Source organism: Carex rostrata, chromosome 4 (genome assembly GCF_964058835.1).
Source record: "Carex rostrata chromosome 4, lpCarRost1.2, whole genome shotgun sequence".
In the NCBI taxonomy this organism is placed as follows: domain Eukaryota; kingdom Viridiplantae; phylum Streptophyta; class Magnoliopsida; order Poales; family Cyperaceae; genus Carex; species Carex rostrata.
The window spans coordinates 9,266,243-9,285,517 of NC_135921.1; the positions used below are offsets into that span (position 1 = coordinate 9,266,243).

The 19,275-nt window shown below is 35.3% G+C and overlaps 3 protein-coding genes across 3 annotated transcripts; 1 reads left to right on the plus strand and 2 right to left on the minus strand.

Annotated features, from left to right (window-relative positions):
• Positions 1 to 10,511: 10,511 nt before the first annotated feature.
• Positions 10,512 to 12,738, minus strand: FKBP12 (FK506-binding protein 12). The gene is made up of 5 exons (XM_078301210.1): positions 12,501 to 12,738; positions 11,843 to 11,876; positions 11,677 to 11,738; positions 11,152 to 11,204; positions 10,512 to 10,747 (listed from the first exon to the last, which is right to left on the minus strand). The coding sequence occupies exons 1-5, from the start codon at positions 12,586 to 12,588 to the stop codon at positions 10,646 to 10,648; spliced, it is 339 nt and encodes a 112-aa protein (XP_078157336.1). The 5' UTR covers positions 12,589 to 12,738; the 3' UTR covers positions 10,512 to 10,645.
• A 2,850-nt stretch (positions 12,739 to 15,588) lies between these two features.
• Positions 15,589 to 16,720, plus strand: LOC144553237 (uncharacterized). Its single transcript, XM_078301336.1, has one exon. The coding sequence runs from the start codon at positions 15,589 to 15,591 to the stop codon at positions 16,690 to 16,692; it is 1,104 nt and encodes a 367-aa protein (XP_078157462.1). The 3' UTR covers positions 16,693 to 16,720.
• Positions 16,721 to 17,127: 407 nt separating this feature from the next.
• On the minus strand, positions 17,128 to 18,657 carry LOC144553122 (Adenine nucleotide alpha hydrolases-like superfamily protein). The gene is made up of 4 exons (XM_078301212.1): positions 18,317 to 18,657; positions 18,042 to 18,145; positions 17,822 to 17,940; positions 17,128 to 17,442 (listed from the first exon to the last, which is right to left on the minus strand). Exons 1-4 carry the CDS (start codon positions 18,543 to 18,545, stop codon positions 17,367 to 17,369), a joined length of 528 nt encoding a protein of 175 aa, XP_078157338.1. The 5' UTR covers positions 18,546 to 18,657; the 3' UTR covers positions 17,128 to 17,366.
• Between the last annotated feature and the right edge of the window lie 618 nt (positions 18,658 to 19,275).

The following is a 19,275-nucleotide window of genomic DNA, read 5'->3' on the forward strand; positions in this document are numbered from 1 at the left end:
TAGCAATTTGTTTTGCAAATACTATGTAGTATGGTTATGAAAAATAAAATATATTAATTATTGAATGGGTCTCACAAATTCTTTAACAATTGCAACATCTATATTTAATTATTGGGTAAAGAATTATATATGTTCTTAAATTATTTAACAATTGCAACATCTAACATGCAACATCTATATTTCTATTATTGGGTAAGCAATTGCAACATCTATATTTAACAATTGCAATTTTGACCAACTCATGGTTGATTACTTAAATTATATATGTTCCCACACATGCACCATATCATATACTCTATTTAAATTATGTCTAACAAAAAAAGTAATACATCTCAAAGACATTTCATCGAACAACTTGCGTGCATTACCAATTCAATCAAATTAACACAAAATTTACATAAACTAACTTACCGTTCTTGAGTTGGGCTAAATATACTACCAATTTGATATTAACATATCACAAATAATCTATCAAACATCTTTTTAGCATTTCATCGAACATCTTACGTGCATTCACAATTCAATCAAATTAACTCAAAATCGATATAAAATTACTTACCTTTCTTGAGTAGTGGAGTTGTGGAGACGATACACCGGTATGGCAGTCGAAGATAACGTCCGACGGAGATGATACACCGGTTATGGAAAATTGAACAATCAACAAGATGGGAGAAATGGAGCGGGGCAGGGCATACCAAGATCGGACCGGAGCAAGGAGGGGTGGGGCCGGTCCGATTCGGCGGAGCAAGGCCGGTGGTCACGGCTCTGGTGACAGCAGAAAACGGGAACAGAGAGGCAGAGAGGCGGAGAGGCAGGCTGTTTTGGAGAAGAAAGGAGCCGCTTCAAGATCCGTGCACATATCCTAATTTCAGGCCCGGAGCGCGGATATTATCCGCGGGGGGGATTTTTTAATCCGGGGCGCGGATAATATCCGCGGGGGGGAATATTTATTCCGGGGCGCGGATATTATCCGCGGGGGGGTATTTTTATAAATTTGGTCATAATGTGGTTATTTTTATTAATTTTATTTATTATTTGGGTATTTTTAAAAAAATCGGTTTAATTGTGGTTGAAGTGGTAGATGCCAGCAAATGACGTGGCGTGTTTTGTATCCTAGCTGCAGATTCATTTCATGAATTTTAGTCAACATGCCTAATTAACTCTACCGATCTAATTGAATATACATTTATTTTTTTGATAAATGATGTCCAGGGAATTGTCAACTTGTTTCCTCATTTAGAGGTTCAGAGATTTTTACATTTCGCAAGAATAATGACAACTTTTCTTTAATTAATCGACAAAGATATATACACCCACCTTCAGACCATGCATGAATCTTGTGATCTTGAGACTTTCCCAACCTGAAAAATTTCATTAAAAAATATATTAAATTGATAAGAAGGGGAAATCTGAACTATCACAAATGGACCGTTCATTTTGGTTCAGCGAACAATATTATACTTTTTTTTTTTTTTTTTTTACTTTTTCAGGCCACCAAGGGTATATAAGTGAATTCGTATCCTCAGCATTAATTTAAAAAATAATCTTTTGAATTAATATATCTGAACAGTTCGATCTACTCTAATATATATGCATATTAAATCCATACTAATATTAAAGGACCTCTGTCTTATTGACAGAAAATCAAATTAGCGATGTTTAAAATGAGATGACCGATATGTATCAAAAGATGTTCTTTTGAATTGCAGATGACGCGGACTCATATATAAGCCGACTTTACTCTCAAGTATTGAATCTTTTTATTTGTGTTCTTTAGAAATCATAAATTTTTACAATAATTAATACTAATATTCTCTCTTCCCAAGTATCTAAACAATATAAAATTTGGGATGTATGATATTATTTGTCCGGTCGTTTCTAACTTTTATAACGAAGTAATATTTTCTGTCGAAATTTTTATTTGCATCCTAAAATAAAATAAAATAAAAACAAATCAACTCAGATTCTGAAGATTCAAGAAATACCTAGGCCATCAAATTATTAAGCGACTCCAGCCTTGGAGCCTCCAACTGATTCTGCAACTCCATTTGTTTTTTTTTTCTTTTTAATAATTTCAATTCTCTTACAAAATGGTTATACAGCACAAAGAAGAATTTTTGATAGAGGAGGGTTCAAATGGCTTCATTTTTTGTGCCTCCATCATGCCTCCATTTTTAAAAACTTAAATAACTCAAAGTTTAAAACTTAAACGTCAAAATAAAACCGTTAGATGTAATCTATGTTATTTTCTCTATGTGCTCATAAAAAATTATTACATTTTGGTTTTGCTTTTATATGAATCAATAAGATGAAAAATTAACGTCTAGAAATTATCCACATTTTTATACATTTTTACAAGCTCAAGATGACAATCAAAACAAAGTTGAAATGCCATAATTTTTTACATGTGCATAAATAAAATGATATAGTTCATATCCAACAGATTCATTTTGAATTTTAAGATTTAAATTTTGAGTTATTAAAGTTTTTAAAAATGGAGGCATGATGGAGGCACAAAAAATGGAGACATTTGAACCCTCCTCTTTTTTATATTAGTGCCACTTATGGAGAATTGGTTTTCAGACAAAACATTGTTTACTATGTCATTTACCCAAAAAAAAAAAAAAAAAACAATGGGGCCGCAGGACTATTTGAAAGCTCGAGACCGTAGGGGCATATGACGGCCTCAGTCTTTGGGGCCGCATAACGGTTTGACGCCCTGGGTATTTCTCAAATTCCCAAGAATCTGGAGTGATTTAGTTTTTTTTTTTGTATTAGAGTATAAATAAAAATTTCGGATATTTTCTATCTTTTTAATGTTAATATTTGCGCCAGAAAAAAATTAAGGGATGAAATTTGATTCGATAGGATATCCAATATTTAGATTGCTGTATTTAATTTATAATGATGAATTTATTAAGAAAGAGCCAGTCAATTATTAATTAAAATTAACAATTTAATACCTGGGACATTTATTATAATCAATGCCTTTGACAAATTGCTGGTCCCTCCAGCAGCATTTCGAGACTTATGTGAAAATAGGATATTTTTAAATTTTGTTCTGAACAAACTTTTTATTGAAGAAAAAAAATGAAATTTTAAATAATGTGATTTTTAGCAAAAAAAAAAAAAAAATTACACGTGGAAAGATTAAAAATAAATATGTATTTCTAAAATGTTAAAATTATGTAATGAAGAATAACACAATTAATCATCTAAAAATCTCTTCAAACTTCAAAGTAATAAGAAAGTATCCTCTGAGTTTAACTCAAATTTTGAATTAGATCCAACCATTCAATTTAAATCCGTACAAATATTGCATGATTAATGAACAGGTGGAGACGGAATTGGTTTGGATTATGATATTATGGTCTCTAGCTAGGATTCAAATCTATTCATTTTCTTTATGTGCTTAATTATATAGATGAATCAGATGCTTATATAGAAGACTTGGAACGCTGTTCTTCAATGACCTCAGTGAACCTCACTTTTTTAACATAGTGGACCTCATTTTCTAATGATTTTGAAAAGAAAAATATAGTGATATAAAGATTGACGATTTGCGTTGAAAGTAAAGTGATTTGATATATTTTAGTACTCTTGAAGTCTTGACATTCAATTATTTTTAATAAGTATAGATTATATATAATCAATACACGAGGCATCGTTATGGAATTCGTTAAAAAGATAGGGCTGTAGAGAAAATTAGAAGAAGAGAAAAAACATCATTTGCGTTTTGCAGCTTTTGCTGGCCTCTTGCTCGGTTTATTGGATCGGCGCACAATTGACCTCTTACGCTGAGACGAGCGACCTTTCTGTGTAGTGTGTACAAAGGGCTTTCGATTTTAAACTTTAATTAAATCGATGACTAATTAATTAACGCGTTTTGAATGTGGAATTGTGGATCCTTTCTGCCGTCTGAAAGGACAAATTCCATCTGCTGGAATTCTATATTAATTTAGTCTAAATTACAAATGTCAACAGCTAATGCTGCACTATCATGATGCAGTAGTGAGCATAGCATTGCGTTGAACTATTATAATCCAAATTTCTTGGATACTTTTCCAATTTTTAATTATATATTTATTCTTTTAAAAATAAAAATATTATATTTATCCTTCCAAAGCGCTCTAATTTATCTTTTCAAAAAATTGAACATTATTTTTTATAAATAATTACCTTTTAATTAAATTATGAAAAAATAATGTATACAATTAAGTAATTAGAAAGGGAGATAGACGAGGGGCTAAACTAGGGGTGGCAACGAATCGAATCGAACCGAACTTACTCTAGGTTTGAGTTTGGTTTGAATTAATTTCGAACCAAACCTGGTTTGATTCGTTTCGAACCAAACCCATTTCGAATCGAATTAACTGCGAACTACACATTTTTCGAATCGAACCCGAATCGAATCACAAACTAAATTATTTTTTAGCAGCCCTAGTTATACTGGTAGTTTATACATTAGTTCGAAATAATTAGCTTTTAATTAAATTATGAAAAAATAATGTATACAATTAAGTAATTAGAAAGGGAGACAGACGAGGGGCTAAACTAGGGGCGGCAACGAATCGAATCGAACCGAACTTATCCTAGGTTTGAGTTTAGTTTGAATTAATTTCGAACCGAACCTGGTTTGATTTGTTTCGAACCAAACCCATTTCGAATCGAATTAATTGCGAACTACACATTTTTCGAATCGAACCCAAATCGAATCACGAACTAAATTATTTTTTAGCAGCCCTAATTATGCTGGTAGTTTATACATTATTTTTTTCTCACGGGACAAAATTCACATGGCTTCCTTTTACCGGTATGAACTATGAAATAAATGTTTTTAAGTTGAAAAATTGTTCATGAAAAAATAATCAGAGACAACTTTCATGGTATGAACTATGAGAGACGACCGAAGAGAGAGAAGAAACAGTCATCCAGGCGAGAGAGAGGAGTGACATCCGGAGAGACAGCCAGTCGCCGAGAGCATCGGCTAGATTTTAGAGCTAGAGGGAGAATGAGTTAGGGAGAGGTGGAGAGAGAACTAGGTTATTGAGATTTGAGAGCGAGGGAGTGTCGGCTAAATTAAATTATGACTCTCTATCTTGGATTTTAATTTCATCATGTAAATGGACGGCCGATGTTATTATGAGATTCGAACCATAAAAGTAACCGAACCCATTTCGATCGAACCAGGCTAGGTTTGAGTTTGGTTTGAATTAATTTCGAACCGAACTTGGTTTGGTTCGTTTCAATTCGAACCCATTTCGAATTGAATTAAACTCGAATCAAACCCGAATCGAATCACGAACTACGATTTTTTTTACCAGCCCTAGGCTAAACTCTGGAGAAAAGGGGGAGGGGGTTTTGAGAAAAGCAAACGGGGTGTTCGAGGGGCATCATATCGAATTCAATTCGATGTCTAGTCGGAGTTGTTTGATCTGTGTTAAGATTCATAGGACGAAGTGCACGCGAATTGAACAGGTTCAATTAGATATCAAATCAAATTTGATTTGATGTCCACGCTCCGACTCCTTGAGAATGAAGCTAAAGCGTAAATAATGAATTAGAGAAATGGAGCTAAGAACAATTGTTTTATTAATTCTTCCTTGTTTGTTTACAATCTCCAGAAGAGTATTTATAGAGATTACAACCTTTGATTAGCTGTTACTCTAACAGTGAGCTAACAGACTAACTAAGTCTCTAATGATTAGCTGTTACTCTAATAATGAGCTAACATACTAACCAAGTCTCTAACTAACTATCTAGCTTAACCATCTAACTAATCATTGATTGTCTTTGACTAACAATAATTAGTTGGAGTTGTTATTCCTATTAGCCCCCCCGCAAGCTAATGGATGGTGAACGACGGTTAGATTGGTAGCTAAGTGAGCAAAGCGAGGAGATGCGAGTGGTTTGGTGAATATGTCGGCCAGCTGGTCATGGGTGGAAATAAACCGAATTTGAAGTGAGTTGTTGGCGACTCGTTCACGGATAAAGTGGAAATCGATCTCTACATGCTTGGTTTGTGCGTGAAACATTGGGTTTGATGCTAAGAAGGTAGCACCAATGTTATCGCACCATAGAATAGGTGGTTGGGAAGAAGATACGTGAAGTTCTTTAAGAAGGTATTGCAACCAAATCAATTCGGCACTAGTGACTGCAAGTGCACGATATTCGGATTCGGTGCTCGATCGGGAAACGGTGGGTTGTTTCTTTGAACTCCAAGATATCAAATTGGGGCTGAGATAGATACAAAAACCCGAGGTAGACTTGCGATCATCCAACGAGCCCGCCCAATCCGAATCATTATAAGCATGAAGGGTAAAAGAATAGCAAGGTTGGAATTGTATGCCATGAGAAAGAGATCCCTTTAAGTAACGAAGAATACGCTTGATGGCGGCCCAATGAGATGTAGTAGGAGCATGCATGAATTGAGAAACTTTGTTCACGACAAAACTAATATCGGGTCTAGTTAAGGTGGCATATTGAAGTGCCCCAACAATAGATCGAAAAAGATGCGGATCATGGAAGGGGTCACTATCAAATTGAGAAAGGTTCATTTTGGGAATCATAGGAGATGGAAGGGAGTTGGCATCTTGCATGTTAGCTCGAGTAAGAAGGTCACGAAGGTATTTGGATTGAGAAAGGTGAAGCCCATTTTCGATTTTGGTGACTTCGATGCCCAAAAAATAATGTAAGGGACCAAGATCTTTAAGAGCAAAAGAATCTTGAAGAGACCGAATGAGAGAATTGATGAGGTCAAGGGAGCTACCCGTGATGATAATATCATCAACATAGATCAAGATAATGAGAGAAGATCCATTGGTAAATCGGGTAAATAAAGAGGGATCGTATGGAGAAGAGAGAAATCCTTGGTTGGTTAGTGCGGTGCTTAGAGTGTGAAACCAAGCCCTTGGTGATTGTTTAAGCCCATAAAGAGCCTTAGTCAAACGGCAAACATGAGACGGTTTGAAAAGGTCTACAAAGCCATGTGGTTGAGCCATAAAAACGGTTTCTTGAAGATCCCCATGAAGGAATGCATTTTGAACATCCAATTGATGAATAGGCCATCCATATGAGAGAGCTATGGTGAGAACAACCCTTATTGTTGTGGGACGTACGACGGGGCTAAAAGTTTCGAAATAATCAATTCCTTCCTCTTGATTAAACCCTTTTGCAACCAAACGAGCTTTATATCTTTCGATTGAACCACCGGCCTTTCTTTTAATTTTAAAAACCCATTTTCACCCCCACAACATTCTGATTTGGAGAAGGAGGAACAAGTTCCCAAGTTTTATTTGTCATGAGTGCATCATATTCTTTTGTCATGGCCGCAACCCAATGAGGATGATCTTTGGCTTGTTTATAGGATTTGGGTTTGGTTTGAGTAAATGTTTCGATTAGCAATGCTACATGATCAGGGAACACTCTTATTTTTCATGTATTATCTCTGGTTCGGTTTGTCATAGGATGGACTGGAGTGCTGTGAACAATCGGTTCAGTTTGAACAGGTGTTTGTAAAACATAGTTTCTGGAAGACATGGCGGCAGTGTTGTTTGAATTTAAATTGGAAGGCGCCATAGGAAGGGACAGATCCGCTCCAACAGCAGCTGTAGGCGAAGAAATAGAAGGGTTGTGCTGTGAAGAGGGATCGGCTGCAACTGGGTTGGACCCGTCAGAACACATATTGGGGTGTGGATCTGCTACAACCTGGTCGGACCCGCCAGAATTTTCAATGCTGTGCTGGGAAAAATAAAAAAACTGTTGGGGATCCGCTGCAACTGGGTTGGACCCGCTAGAATGACCTTCAAGCATAGGGGGATTCGCAGTAAGCTTGAGAAAAGGGACCAAACAGTCAGAGAGTGTGCTAACTGGGCCTTGAGTTGAACCTGTGACAAAATGAGATTGAAAAGAAAAATTAGTTTCATCAAAAGTGACATGCCTAGACACAAGAATTCGGTTTGTGTCTAAGTCTAAGCATTTATAACCCTTTTGTGTGAGAGAGTAGCCCATGAACACGCACGGTTTTGCACGAATTTGTAGCTTATGATCATTATATGACCGTATGTAGGGAAAACATAGGCATCTAAGAACCCGCAAAAAGCCATAATCGGGTTGCTTTCCAAATAAAGAAAAATATGGGGAGGAGATTATTCGTAGAGGGTAGCCGATTAATCAAATAGACCACACTCAAGAAAATATAATCCCAAAATTGGCTTGGAATCGAGGCGTGACTCATAGAGGCAAGAGAAAGTTCGACTATATGCCGATGCTTTCGTTCGGAAATGCCATTTTGTTGTGGAGTGTATGGACACGATGTTTGAAAAGTAATAGATGGAAATAATCGTGTGAGTGGTTTATACTTGGTTCCACCATCAATACGAAGGGTTTTAATTGAGCAATTTAGCAAATTCTCAACTTGTGTTTTGAACAAAGTAAAAACATGCACCACCTCACTTTTTGCCTTGAGAAAATAGACCCATGAATAACGGGTAAAGTCATCAATAAAAACAACATAGTATCGAAAACCATTATTTGAAATGATGGGAGATGGTCCCCAAACATCGGAGTGTACAAATTCGAGTGGAGCCAATGTAGAAGAAGAACTAGGTAAAAAAGGAAGTTTATGAGAACAATTGTTTTATTAATTCTTCCTTGTTTGTTTACAATCTCTAGAGGAGTATTTATAGAGATTACAACCTTTGATTAGCTGTTACTGTAACAGTGAGCTAACAGACTAACTAAGTCTCTAATGATTAGCTGTTACTCTAACAATGAGCTAACATACTAACCAAATCTCTAACTAACTATCTAGCTTAACCATCTAACTAATCATTGACTGTCTTTGACTAACAATAATTAGTTGGAGTTGTTATTCCTATTAGTAAACAATTCATTTTTGCTTTTTTACTGAGATTATTTTTTTTCCAAATAGCTGAAGTATGTTTGAATTTGATATTTTTACTTTCAAAATAACATAATTTAAACTATACTAATATTTAAGTGCGTTTCACAAATAGCTCATTAAAGAAAAGAAAGGAGACAGAAGGGCAAAAGAGTAAGCAGCGATGCCACCTCCTCTGCACTTTTAATCAGAAATGACAAAGTCGTTAAAATTTTACTTCAATTTTATACAGATCTCACCTCTATTCTTCTTCTCTCCCGTCCACTCATCTCCGAAATTTACTGCTAACAACAAATAAACGATCCTGATCAGATCCAATCAGGACTCAATTTCTCTCTGCTTCCCTCTCTTTCTCACACGTACCCGGTACCTCCTTTTGAAGCACAAGCAACATTGACATAGCTGATTGGATAGGGTCCGCAGGGAAAAGACCAGTCCTTGTACAGCTCAACAAATAAAAACAAGCTCTCTTTTTGTTTATTAAATTAATGGAACTCAGTGACACTTAGGATCCTGTTTACGGATTATATAGGCACAAGTATTTTCTGTTCCGACTCTTCCGAGTTACAACATTAAACAGCTGATGCATTATTAATTTATTGTACAGTTAGGTAGGTGGGTTGCTCGCAAGTCGCAACACCATATTCGGCCGACATTCCTTAAATTTAAAATGTGAATCAACAACCATGCAACTATGCAAGTTCAATATAACAGGCACAATAATTGAAATCATGCGTACATCTTTCTCCTGGATCCTCTGTGAATGTGAACCAGGTTGAATTCAGATCGAACCGAATTGGATCGGGTCAGTTCGGCTTTCGAGAACTGTCAAGCCACATGTCGAATCGAATTTTGGTTCATCCAATTTTGAATTGTGTCCCCGTTTAAGGTGAGTCTCGTCATCGAGAATTGATAAATTTAAAAGTTTGCATTGGGTCAGATATGACGGGCCGGGCCGGATCATGTTGAAATTTTGATAAAAATACTCAAAGCCCGTTTCATGAAAGAAACTAGTTAACTTACAACCACTTATAATCTGGGATAAAAAATCGAAAATAAAAAAGAAGGAAACTAAGAATATAATAACCTTAAAAAAAAAAAAGAAGCTACCGTGTAAACAAAAAGTTTGAGAGTAAGTATTATAAAATCTCCAAGATCTTTAAGAGGATATATTACCTTTTCTTGTGATAAAAAAATAAAATCCTTTTCTTATCTTAAAATGAAGAAATATATTTTTTCGAATTATTTTTTTATCTTAATTTAAGAATTAGCTATTTTACAAACTTCCTGTCAGGTTTTGCCACCAGTATGGGATATACCAAAAAACACTAAGATAAATATAGAACTTGGTATTTTGGCGACAATTTTATGACTACTACGAGCGCAAAATTTTGTTCTATGTTAGAACCAATGGATGCATAGCAGAAAGCCACAAACGGCATTCAGTAATCAGCACGATCAAGAGCCCAAAAAACAAACACATCAATTTAATTTTAAACTGGACATTTTGACTTTTATCACGGCCTGAATATTTCTTCGAAATTAATGCTAAACTTTCACCTCTTCTCGCTGCCATGGAAGATATTAGAAAATGAAACACACAATGAGATATTGGAACAGCAAATCAAGAATGCTTTAAATAAGTATTAATAATTTATTTAAACTTCTTCAATATATTCCATTACTAATAACTGAAATTCTTACTTCAGCATTGAAAGTAAAAAACATTATATTATTTTAGTATTACTGAGCACGCAGAACTTCAATTTCAAAGATGAGAGGCGAGTTGCGCATAATACCCCAAGCAGGAAATCCATTAGCTCCATAAGCATAATCTGGAGTGCACTGCAATACACAAGTATCCGAAATACAATATGTTATTCTCATTGAAAGAAAAATGTAAGATTAAGAATACAAAATTTGAGATGAATATTAGATGCAGACACTGTTGGTTGAAAATACAAGACCAACTTTTTCATTCCAAAAAATGAGCAAAATAGCAGAGCAACCTACCAAGATTAATTGCACACGAGTACATAATGCCGAGGCCGATTAGGCCACACAGTAGGTAGGAATGTGCAAATTAGAAAAAAAAAATTACACTTAATGTTCTCAGTAATTAAGTTATATGCTCACTTAGTTCATCATATTGAATTAAGCATCCACCTCAGGTACGAGAAGGTTTATATTTAGGAATTTCACACCAAAAATATACAAATAGAAAATTGGAAAAATTTAATTAGGAGTACCTCAAGACGAGCAACTTCACCGATTTGCATGTCCAACACCCCCTCATCCCATCCTTTAAAATTAAAGATTATATTAGTCAGTAAATAGAATATTAGACAATCAAAATCAAAGCACTCAATACTAGTCAATAATAGTATATGAATGACACAAAGAAAGCTTGCTGTATGATCCATATATTCGACACAAGGCACACAGTTAAAATTCCGAAACACTGTATGCAGTTCTGGTGAGTTTAAGGTAGCAAATAAGCGCCTTGAGATAAAAAAAAAGTTTTTTAGGCATCCACCATAACATAAGCAAGCTTAAAAATTTGAAATACAAATTGATGGCATCATATGTAGAAATTTCTAACAATATTCTCTTCAAATTCTCCACAGCATTGAATTGGAAAACAAAAAAAATAGCAAATCTTATCACAAACACCTAATGAAATAATACATTACACTTTCACAGCATGACTGCATGAGCATGAAGCAACACAACTCTAGAGATTCAAGAATTATATATAAGATAATATTATTCACCTTTTATGACTGAACCCATTCCGATTTTGAAGTTGAACGGTTCCTGTCCTGGGTCCTTGGTGCTGAAAAACAATGATGCAAAGAATTTTATAAGCAACTATTATGTAAATAATATCTCAATTTAGTTTAAACAAAACCTAGAAGTTAAATAAATCAGTATATCCACCTCCAAAACTTCTTTGAGAGATCACCATCCTTTCCTACAAAACAACATGGATAAAAAAAAGTTAGCAATATCAACAAGCTGCAAAATGTGCACCGGCAAAATAACACACATAGCATAGTAGAGTAATTGCAGAGATCTTACACAACATGATGGCGGCTTTAAGCTCTCAAATAAAAATATTGATTTTTGTGTTTTTGTTGTATTCCAATCAAGTTCAAGTAAAAAACAAAATTAAGCACTTCCCAAGTAACGAATGGAAGCAACTTGAGAGCAAAACTGAAGAATTGCAAACTTTTTTTTTTTTTTTAATGTACTTATTGAGGCAACATAATTGCACAAAAAGAAGTACTCATATTAAACTTGCAATATCAAATCAAATAACGGGTATTTTGATTCTACAATCAAATATCTATTATTTGAACAATTCAGGGGGTTTTGTATTCAGAGTAACAGATCAGAGAAATTAACTACTTCAGTTAGATCAATTGCTAACCTTTTCGAGTTGAGAATCAAATTATCATTTTTTCAGCTAACAAAATGACCAATTATCTGATCTGAAATTAGTACTTTAATGCAACGGATTCGTAAACCTTAAAAAGGTGCTAAAAGGAAAAGGAAAAACAACAATAAACATAGACAAAAGAAAGAAAAAAAGTACCATAACCGGTGCAATGAACAGTGACATTTTGACCCTTAACGGGTTTAGGTCCGGTACCAGCTCTCAGGATTTGCTTCACCAATCCCATTTTCTTCTCTCTCCTCTGCGCTTCCGATCGAAATCCAACAACACGCCGCTAGAGAATAGATATTTTAGCCCTTCTCGTTTCTTCTTTTCTTACTACCGCCGTTTGGGATGGTCAGCTTCTTCTGTTATTCTCTAAATATCACATATTTATGCTATTTAATCCAGACCTTCCGATATAATTGTATTTGAAGATTTTGAATAGCATAAGTCTGTTAAGATTTATAATAGCAGACAAAATATTCGCCATTCGGGTGGCAATGGGATCATAGACGGCATATACGCTGGATCGAGTCGATCGGCCCAGCCCAACTATAATGTGGCCCATTGTAAGATCTTGACCAACTGAACTGGTGGAGATGATTATCAAATTAAAATCGACGAACCACGAAATGGATTAATTATTATATAGAAAATAATGTTAACGATTAGAGTAAACCCAGCGTGCTATGTTTACCAAGAAGTTTCGGTGAATACAAGTTTCAAAATCTATCAAATTAGTTTCAAATGATAAATTCAAACTGTTGAAAACAATCTACTTCACAAGTGATGTAAGTACATGCTAAATTTCCACTATTTATTCGTTATCCGATCGGATAATTATAAAAGAAAATTACATATATTATATATATTAATAAGTATTAAAAAATATATTTTAATTAGTTTACTTGCGCTTAGCATTATCAGATTTTTTTTTCAATAAAGTACTATATATATGTAAAATGAATGTATATGTTTTAATGTTTTATTTAATAAGTAATAAAAAATAATTATTATATTAATATTATCCGTTATTTACCCGCTACCGTTTCGTTATCCGACAACCATAACATGTAAGGTAAGGTTCATATAAGATAATTTGTAGCGGATAAGAATAAGGTACAGATAAGAACAATTTGTACCAGATACATATATAAAAATGCTTCCACCCAACCCTTATCGTATTCGTTGACACCCCTACTTGCTATATGTGGATTGGATTTCTAGATCCTAAAGTATGGTAATAATAGTTTAGAAAATAATTCCTCTTCTTTTTAAAAGCTATTTTGAAAGACAATTAGTCTTGAAAAGAATATACAAAAGAGGAGTAAGGTTACGGTGAGTTGCGAAGTAAAACACGTTTTTCCTCCTCTTCATTTTCAAAGTTCAAATGCTGATCCAAATCGTTAGATGTTTAATTTATATTAAAATATGCTTGGAAACTAAATTTTATATTTTTTTGAATTTTTTTACTATTTATTAAGCCACTCTGGAAATCTGAAAATCCGGGTGAACAATAAAAATAGTAAAAATTTCTGAACCGCTGGATCGACGATTTTCAAAGTGGCTTAATAAATAGTAAAAAAATTCCAAAAAAAATGTAAAATTTGGTCTCCAAGCACATTTCAATATGGAGATCATGTTGAGCGATTCGGATTGACATTTTGAACTTTAAAATCGTAAAATATGAGAGTGAAGTAAAATAGTCGCTTCACTTCGCAACTCACTGTAACCTCACTCTACATAAGAGTAAGTGATCTATTTATAACAAAACCTACTGTTTAAATAAAATAAAAAAACACAAATAAAATTTTAAATGAGCCATACATACTAAATACAGAAACCACTACCTCTTTAATTGAGGCTACCATTTTTTAAAATCGGCTCCTTAATTTAACATGACAACCTGTACCTATTAACCATAACAGCCTCAAAAACAAATCTATTGTTAATAGATGCCAAGATGAGAGGCACACATAACATCAAGCGTATGACATATTTATGACGTTTTGAGTACTTAATTTTCTTAACAACTATTAATTTGGCCACAATTAGATCTTTATTGATTTATATTTGACTCAGCATAAGCATAGATTTGATGATTTTATGTTTTAAATGTTTTACGGCTTGTGTAAGTGTACAACAATGTATCAGTGCATCATGCACTTTGTTTGTCGTTAGACATAAAATATATATGAATTGTCTGATCCTCTTAAGAAATTAATTAATCTCCTTCATTTTCATCATCCATATAACTCCATGAAATCTAGGTCAACAATCCAGAAGGGTTATATATGTGATTTTTTTTTTTTTTTGAGATAATAGAAACAAAAAATATGCAGAGAAAAAAAAATACTGAAAGGCTTCATTCGCCAGCCTACATATTATAATTACTGAACAGTATGCGGTCTGAAACCAAATCTATACCTGAAAACATACGACTGTAAATTTAAATTCGAGTACCAAGGCGCTTACCCTCCTAACAAAAAACAACTTGCAATGCCCTGAAATTAGTTAACTTTAATTTCTTCTAAATTTAGCAAATCTACAGAACCCCCAAGAAATTCAAATTTCTGCTCCAACTTTTCTTGTAGCAGCTGTGTAGCTATTTACAGAATATGGAGCATCACAGACAAAAACAGGATATCACAGCATTTGGGCCACAGCCCACACATCCTTAATTGAGATAACAATCAAGTTAATTGAAACAACGGTTTCGCCAAATATACTCTGTAAAAGCGTGGCAAATTTGGAGGAACTGTGTTTCTATCCATACTACCTGGCAATGATTTGGCAGATCCCAAATTAGCAAATCAGTGAGTTTCTCTGAACAATCTGTCTCCGCTACTGTTTTCCATATATACGTCCAGTTTTAACCCCATTTCATCCCATCAGTTGTTTCGTATCAATAAGTCTTCCGATAGCACGTCTCTCCTCCTTAAAAAAAATCCCGGCACTCTGCCTCCCACCAGGCCGGTGGAGACCGAGGAATGAAAAAATCATCATAAATAATTCTGAGAGAGAGACAGTGCAACCAATTATGGAATCTGAACGCGTAAAACAGTTGTTACTCATCTTGGTTAGATCAAAAAGCAATCGTGTTGCTCTTGTGGGTGGAAACCATACCGCTGCCCGCTTTTGCACCCGCTAATCGATCTCCTTGACCCCGTTTTCCCCCCTCTCTATCTTTTCTGCTTCCACTAGATAGTAAACAACTGCTGCTTCTCTTCATAGCAATTTAGTAATGAAGTGCTCATCAACCGCTGTTGCGACAAAACTCAGTGAGAACCAAGTAATGATTTCTTTCTCTGCTGAGCGAATTGTTCGTCTCATCACTCGATCTGCTTTGATCACCATGGTCCTTCTCTCTTTCCCTTTGCTTCACTCCGTGATATTCTCACGGTCAGGAGTTTACAACTCCCTTGAGCTGCAAATGCTCCTAACTGATCTGAGGCACGACGGTCTTTTCAACTCCGATGATCGTGCCGTCTTTCTCGGTAACTCTCTGTCGCTACTCCCTCTCTTGAAGAAGAACAATCTCATCCCTCTCTCTCGCAAATGGGAGACAATTGTTCCCGATCATTCAGTTGATTTCATCATGGCAGCTGATGGTTTTGGCGACGATTCATTTGGGTTCATAGATAGAATTCTCCGCATCGGAGGAATTGTTGTGACCCAACTGAGCTCAGATCCGATTAAACTTCCAGAAAACTATAAAATGGTTTTCATGAAAAAGTTTGACTCGACCGCCATTGCGGTCAAGAAGATTGGACAAAGTGCCACTGGAAGAGCTACAAGCAGGCAATTGCTTGCCGTGCCAGATGTGAACAAGAAAACTCTAGATGAACTTGAGGACGTGCTCTTGGAGCCACCGATTAAATCACGCAAAATGAAAAACCCTAAATGGATCAGGTTCCTCCCGAATTTGATCGGTGATTCTCCAGACAACTACCTGAGGAGAGTTTTCATTGACATCGGCCCATCGAAAAGAGTCGACAGCAAAAGTTGGTTCAAGAAGAATTATCCTAAAGGTAAATTGGACTTTGAGATGGTAAGATTGGATGTCGCAGGGTCTGAGAAGAGAGAGGCAGATGCGGATGCACAAGGGATGTCAGACTGGCTGAGGACAAATGTGAAGAAAGAAGATTACGTAGTAATGAAGGCTGAGGCAGGGGCAGTGGAGGAAATGCTGCAAGGAAAAGCGATTGCGCTGGTTGATGAGTTGTTTTTGGAATGCAAGAACCAATGGTTCAAGGGGAAAAAAAGCAAGAGGGCTTACTGGGAGTGCTTAGCCATTTACGGCAGGCTTAGAGATGAAGGAGTGGCAGTTCATCAATGGTGGGGTTAAAAGAGGAGAGGGAAGTAAATAATGCACTTTGATTTCGGCATGTACGATCGATGGTCAGAAGTTTTTTTTGGGGACAATTTCTAAGTTCTGAAACAATATAACATATTGTGATGTCGGTACTCTGAAACGATGTAAAATCTGGGGGGCAATTCTCTTCAAAGAATGCACCTGGAAAGGGTATAATATTTGTCATGCAAGTATTCTGAAGCATTGTAAAATTTGCAATGTGGATGAAAAAATTCCTGATGTGGGTGTTTTTTTTATTCTTTTTTTTTCTAGTTTTTTGTCCGTTTCCAATGTTAATTCCAGGATTTTTTTTATGACTGTTTATCCTTGTGTTTATTTTGGATCTAGTAGTCAAATTAGGAAGTCGACACATTTCCAGAAAATTTTACAATTGTCAATAAGGGGCATAAAAGAAAGAAAACAATAATCTTAGAATGTAATGCCAATTGAAATTTTTTATTCAAGAAACAGAACCAATACCAGTGATTTTTCTGTACATAAAGCCCTACTATGCAAGCTGAACATCATCAAATAAATAAATAATTGCCCAGATACAGTGCAACCAGCCATCACAAAAGGAAATTTCTAACAAAATTAGAAGTTGTAAACCGTTTAGGATAGCAACAAACTTGACCTTGAGATAAAACGATATCGTAGAAGAAGAGAAATTAGGCATCTTTGATCACAACTACTGGACAGCAAACATGGTTGATGCAGTAATTGCTCACGCTCCCAAGGAACATCCTGCAACAATTTATATTTCAATTTCATCATATTTCTTTCTTTTCTATTATTCTTATTATTATCATTTTTTTTTGAAGTAGCAGGTCATTTTGATCTGTTTATATTGATAAGTTGGTTCATTTTGTGCTTAAAGTTTAACCAAGGTTTAATTAATTTTTTGACGTTGTTACTTGTTAGTTCACTCTAATTTCAGTTAAATTCCCATCCCGTGCCTGCTTTGTCAATTATTTTTTTCTCTTCTTCCACAGTTTGCATTTGTAGCTGTTGATACTTGATAATTTTGTACCATCAAATTTGCTATATCCACTAATTGATACTGATTGATCTCTACTATCAATGTAATTGATCACTAATAATTGAGTTTTTATCTTCAACAAACCTCTTAATTGGCCCAATAGCGCGGCATCCCATGACAAGCAGATCAGCCTTCAAATTAGCAGCAGCCTCACAAATTTTCTCCTTTGGATCACCAACGATCACCTCAGTCTTCACATTTACCTTCAATTTAAAGTAAATTAACAACACTAGATCAAACACAAATTTTTCACAATTGATGATGAACTCTTAATCAAGCTAGAATTAGATCAATTTTTCATTACCCCCTTGCCCTCACAAATCTTTAGAGCATGATCCATGATTGCCTGTGTAATCCGCCTCTGGTGCGCCTCAATTGCGGCGTAAAACGCAGGTACATCTACATCACCTTAAATCCCGGCACAAAAAAGGATGCAAAAAGGAAAATCAAATCAAATAACTTTTTTTTTTTTTGTTGAAAATTTGGTAGCGACTACCAAGGATTGCCAAATCAAATAACTTAACAAAAAAAATAAAATTAAGCTGATTATTGAATGATACACAATTGCATGATTCTTACTTGGGCCACCAAAGGGGATGGGGGCAGGGTTGAGACTAGCAGCGATGGAAGGCGGCGACTGGACATGGAGAACGACGAGAACACCCGGTTCAACTACCTCTCCGCCTTCCTCAGAGGCGGCGCTGCCGGGGCGGAGATGAAGGTTGTCGGGGGCCCACTGGAGGGCCTTCATGCTCGCTTCACTGCCATCTACTGCTACCACTACGCAGCCAAGATTTCCTGTCGCCATTAGAATAGAATAAGGTGGAAAGGAGAAATGGAGATTAACTGGACATGAGCTTGTTGTAACTTGTTGAACTTAAATAAGTAGCCTGTCCGTTTACGGTTGGACAAGGGGAAGCGGTCCGGATAATTTCTGAGAGAGAGCATAGTAATATTATTGACAGAGCACTTTATGCTTCACTCAGCGTACAGATGATGTAGTCAAAATACCACTGCCGCACCATGTTTGTTTGGGAACGCTATCATGTGCGGAGCTTTTAATGTCATCTGTTTGTTTTGATCGGACGAATCAGATTAGATCTCAAAATTTGGGCTCTCTCTAATCTGGTCCGTCTGATCAAAACGAACGGATCAAATTAAAAGCTCTGCACAGCTCCGCAGATGATACTCTCCCGTTTGTTTGAGCAAGCTTGAAGTCTAAACTATAAAAAATAAATATTAAATTAGCTAACTTAGTTAATCAGTAGTCTAAAATTAAATCGGCTTAAACTGATCTAAATTAAATTATCTCTTCAGTTATTATTTTTTGGTGTAAACTAAAAATATCATTACAAAACTTTTCACATTAAATTATTTATTAATATAATTATCACATTATCTCTTGACTCTTATCCAAAAAGTTCTAAATTATTTTTTTGCATACTTAGATAAAAGTAACTATTATTTTGTTTGAAAATTAATTGTTAGTACGAATGTTTGTCTGCTCTTAAGTCGGATCTCTCCAGCATTACTAAACA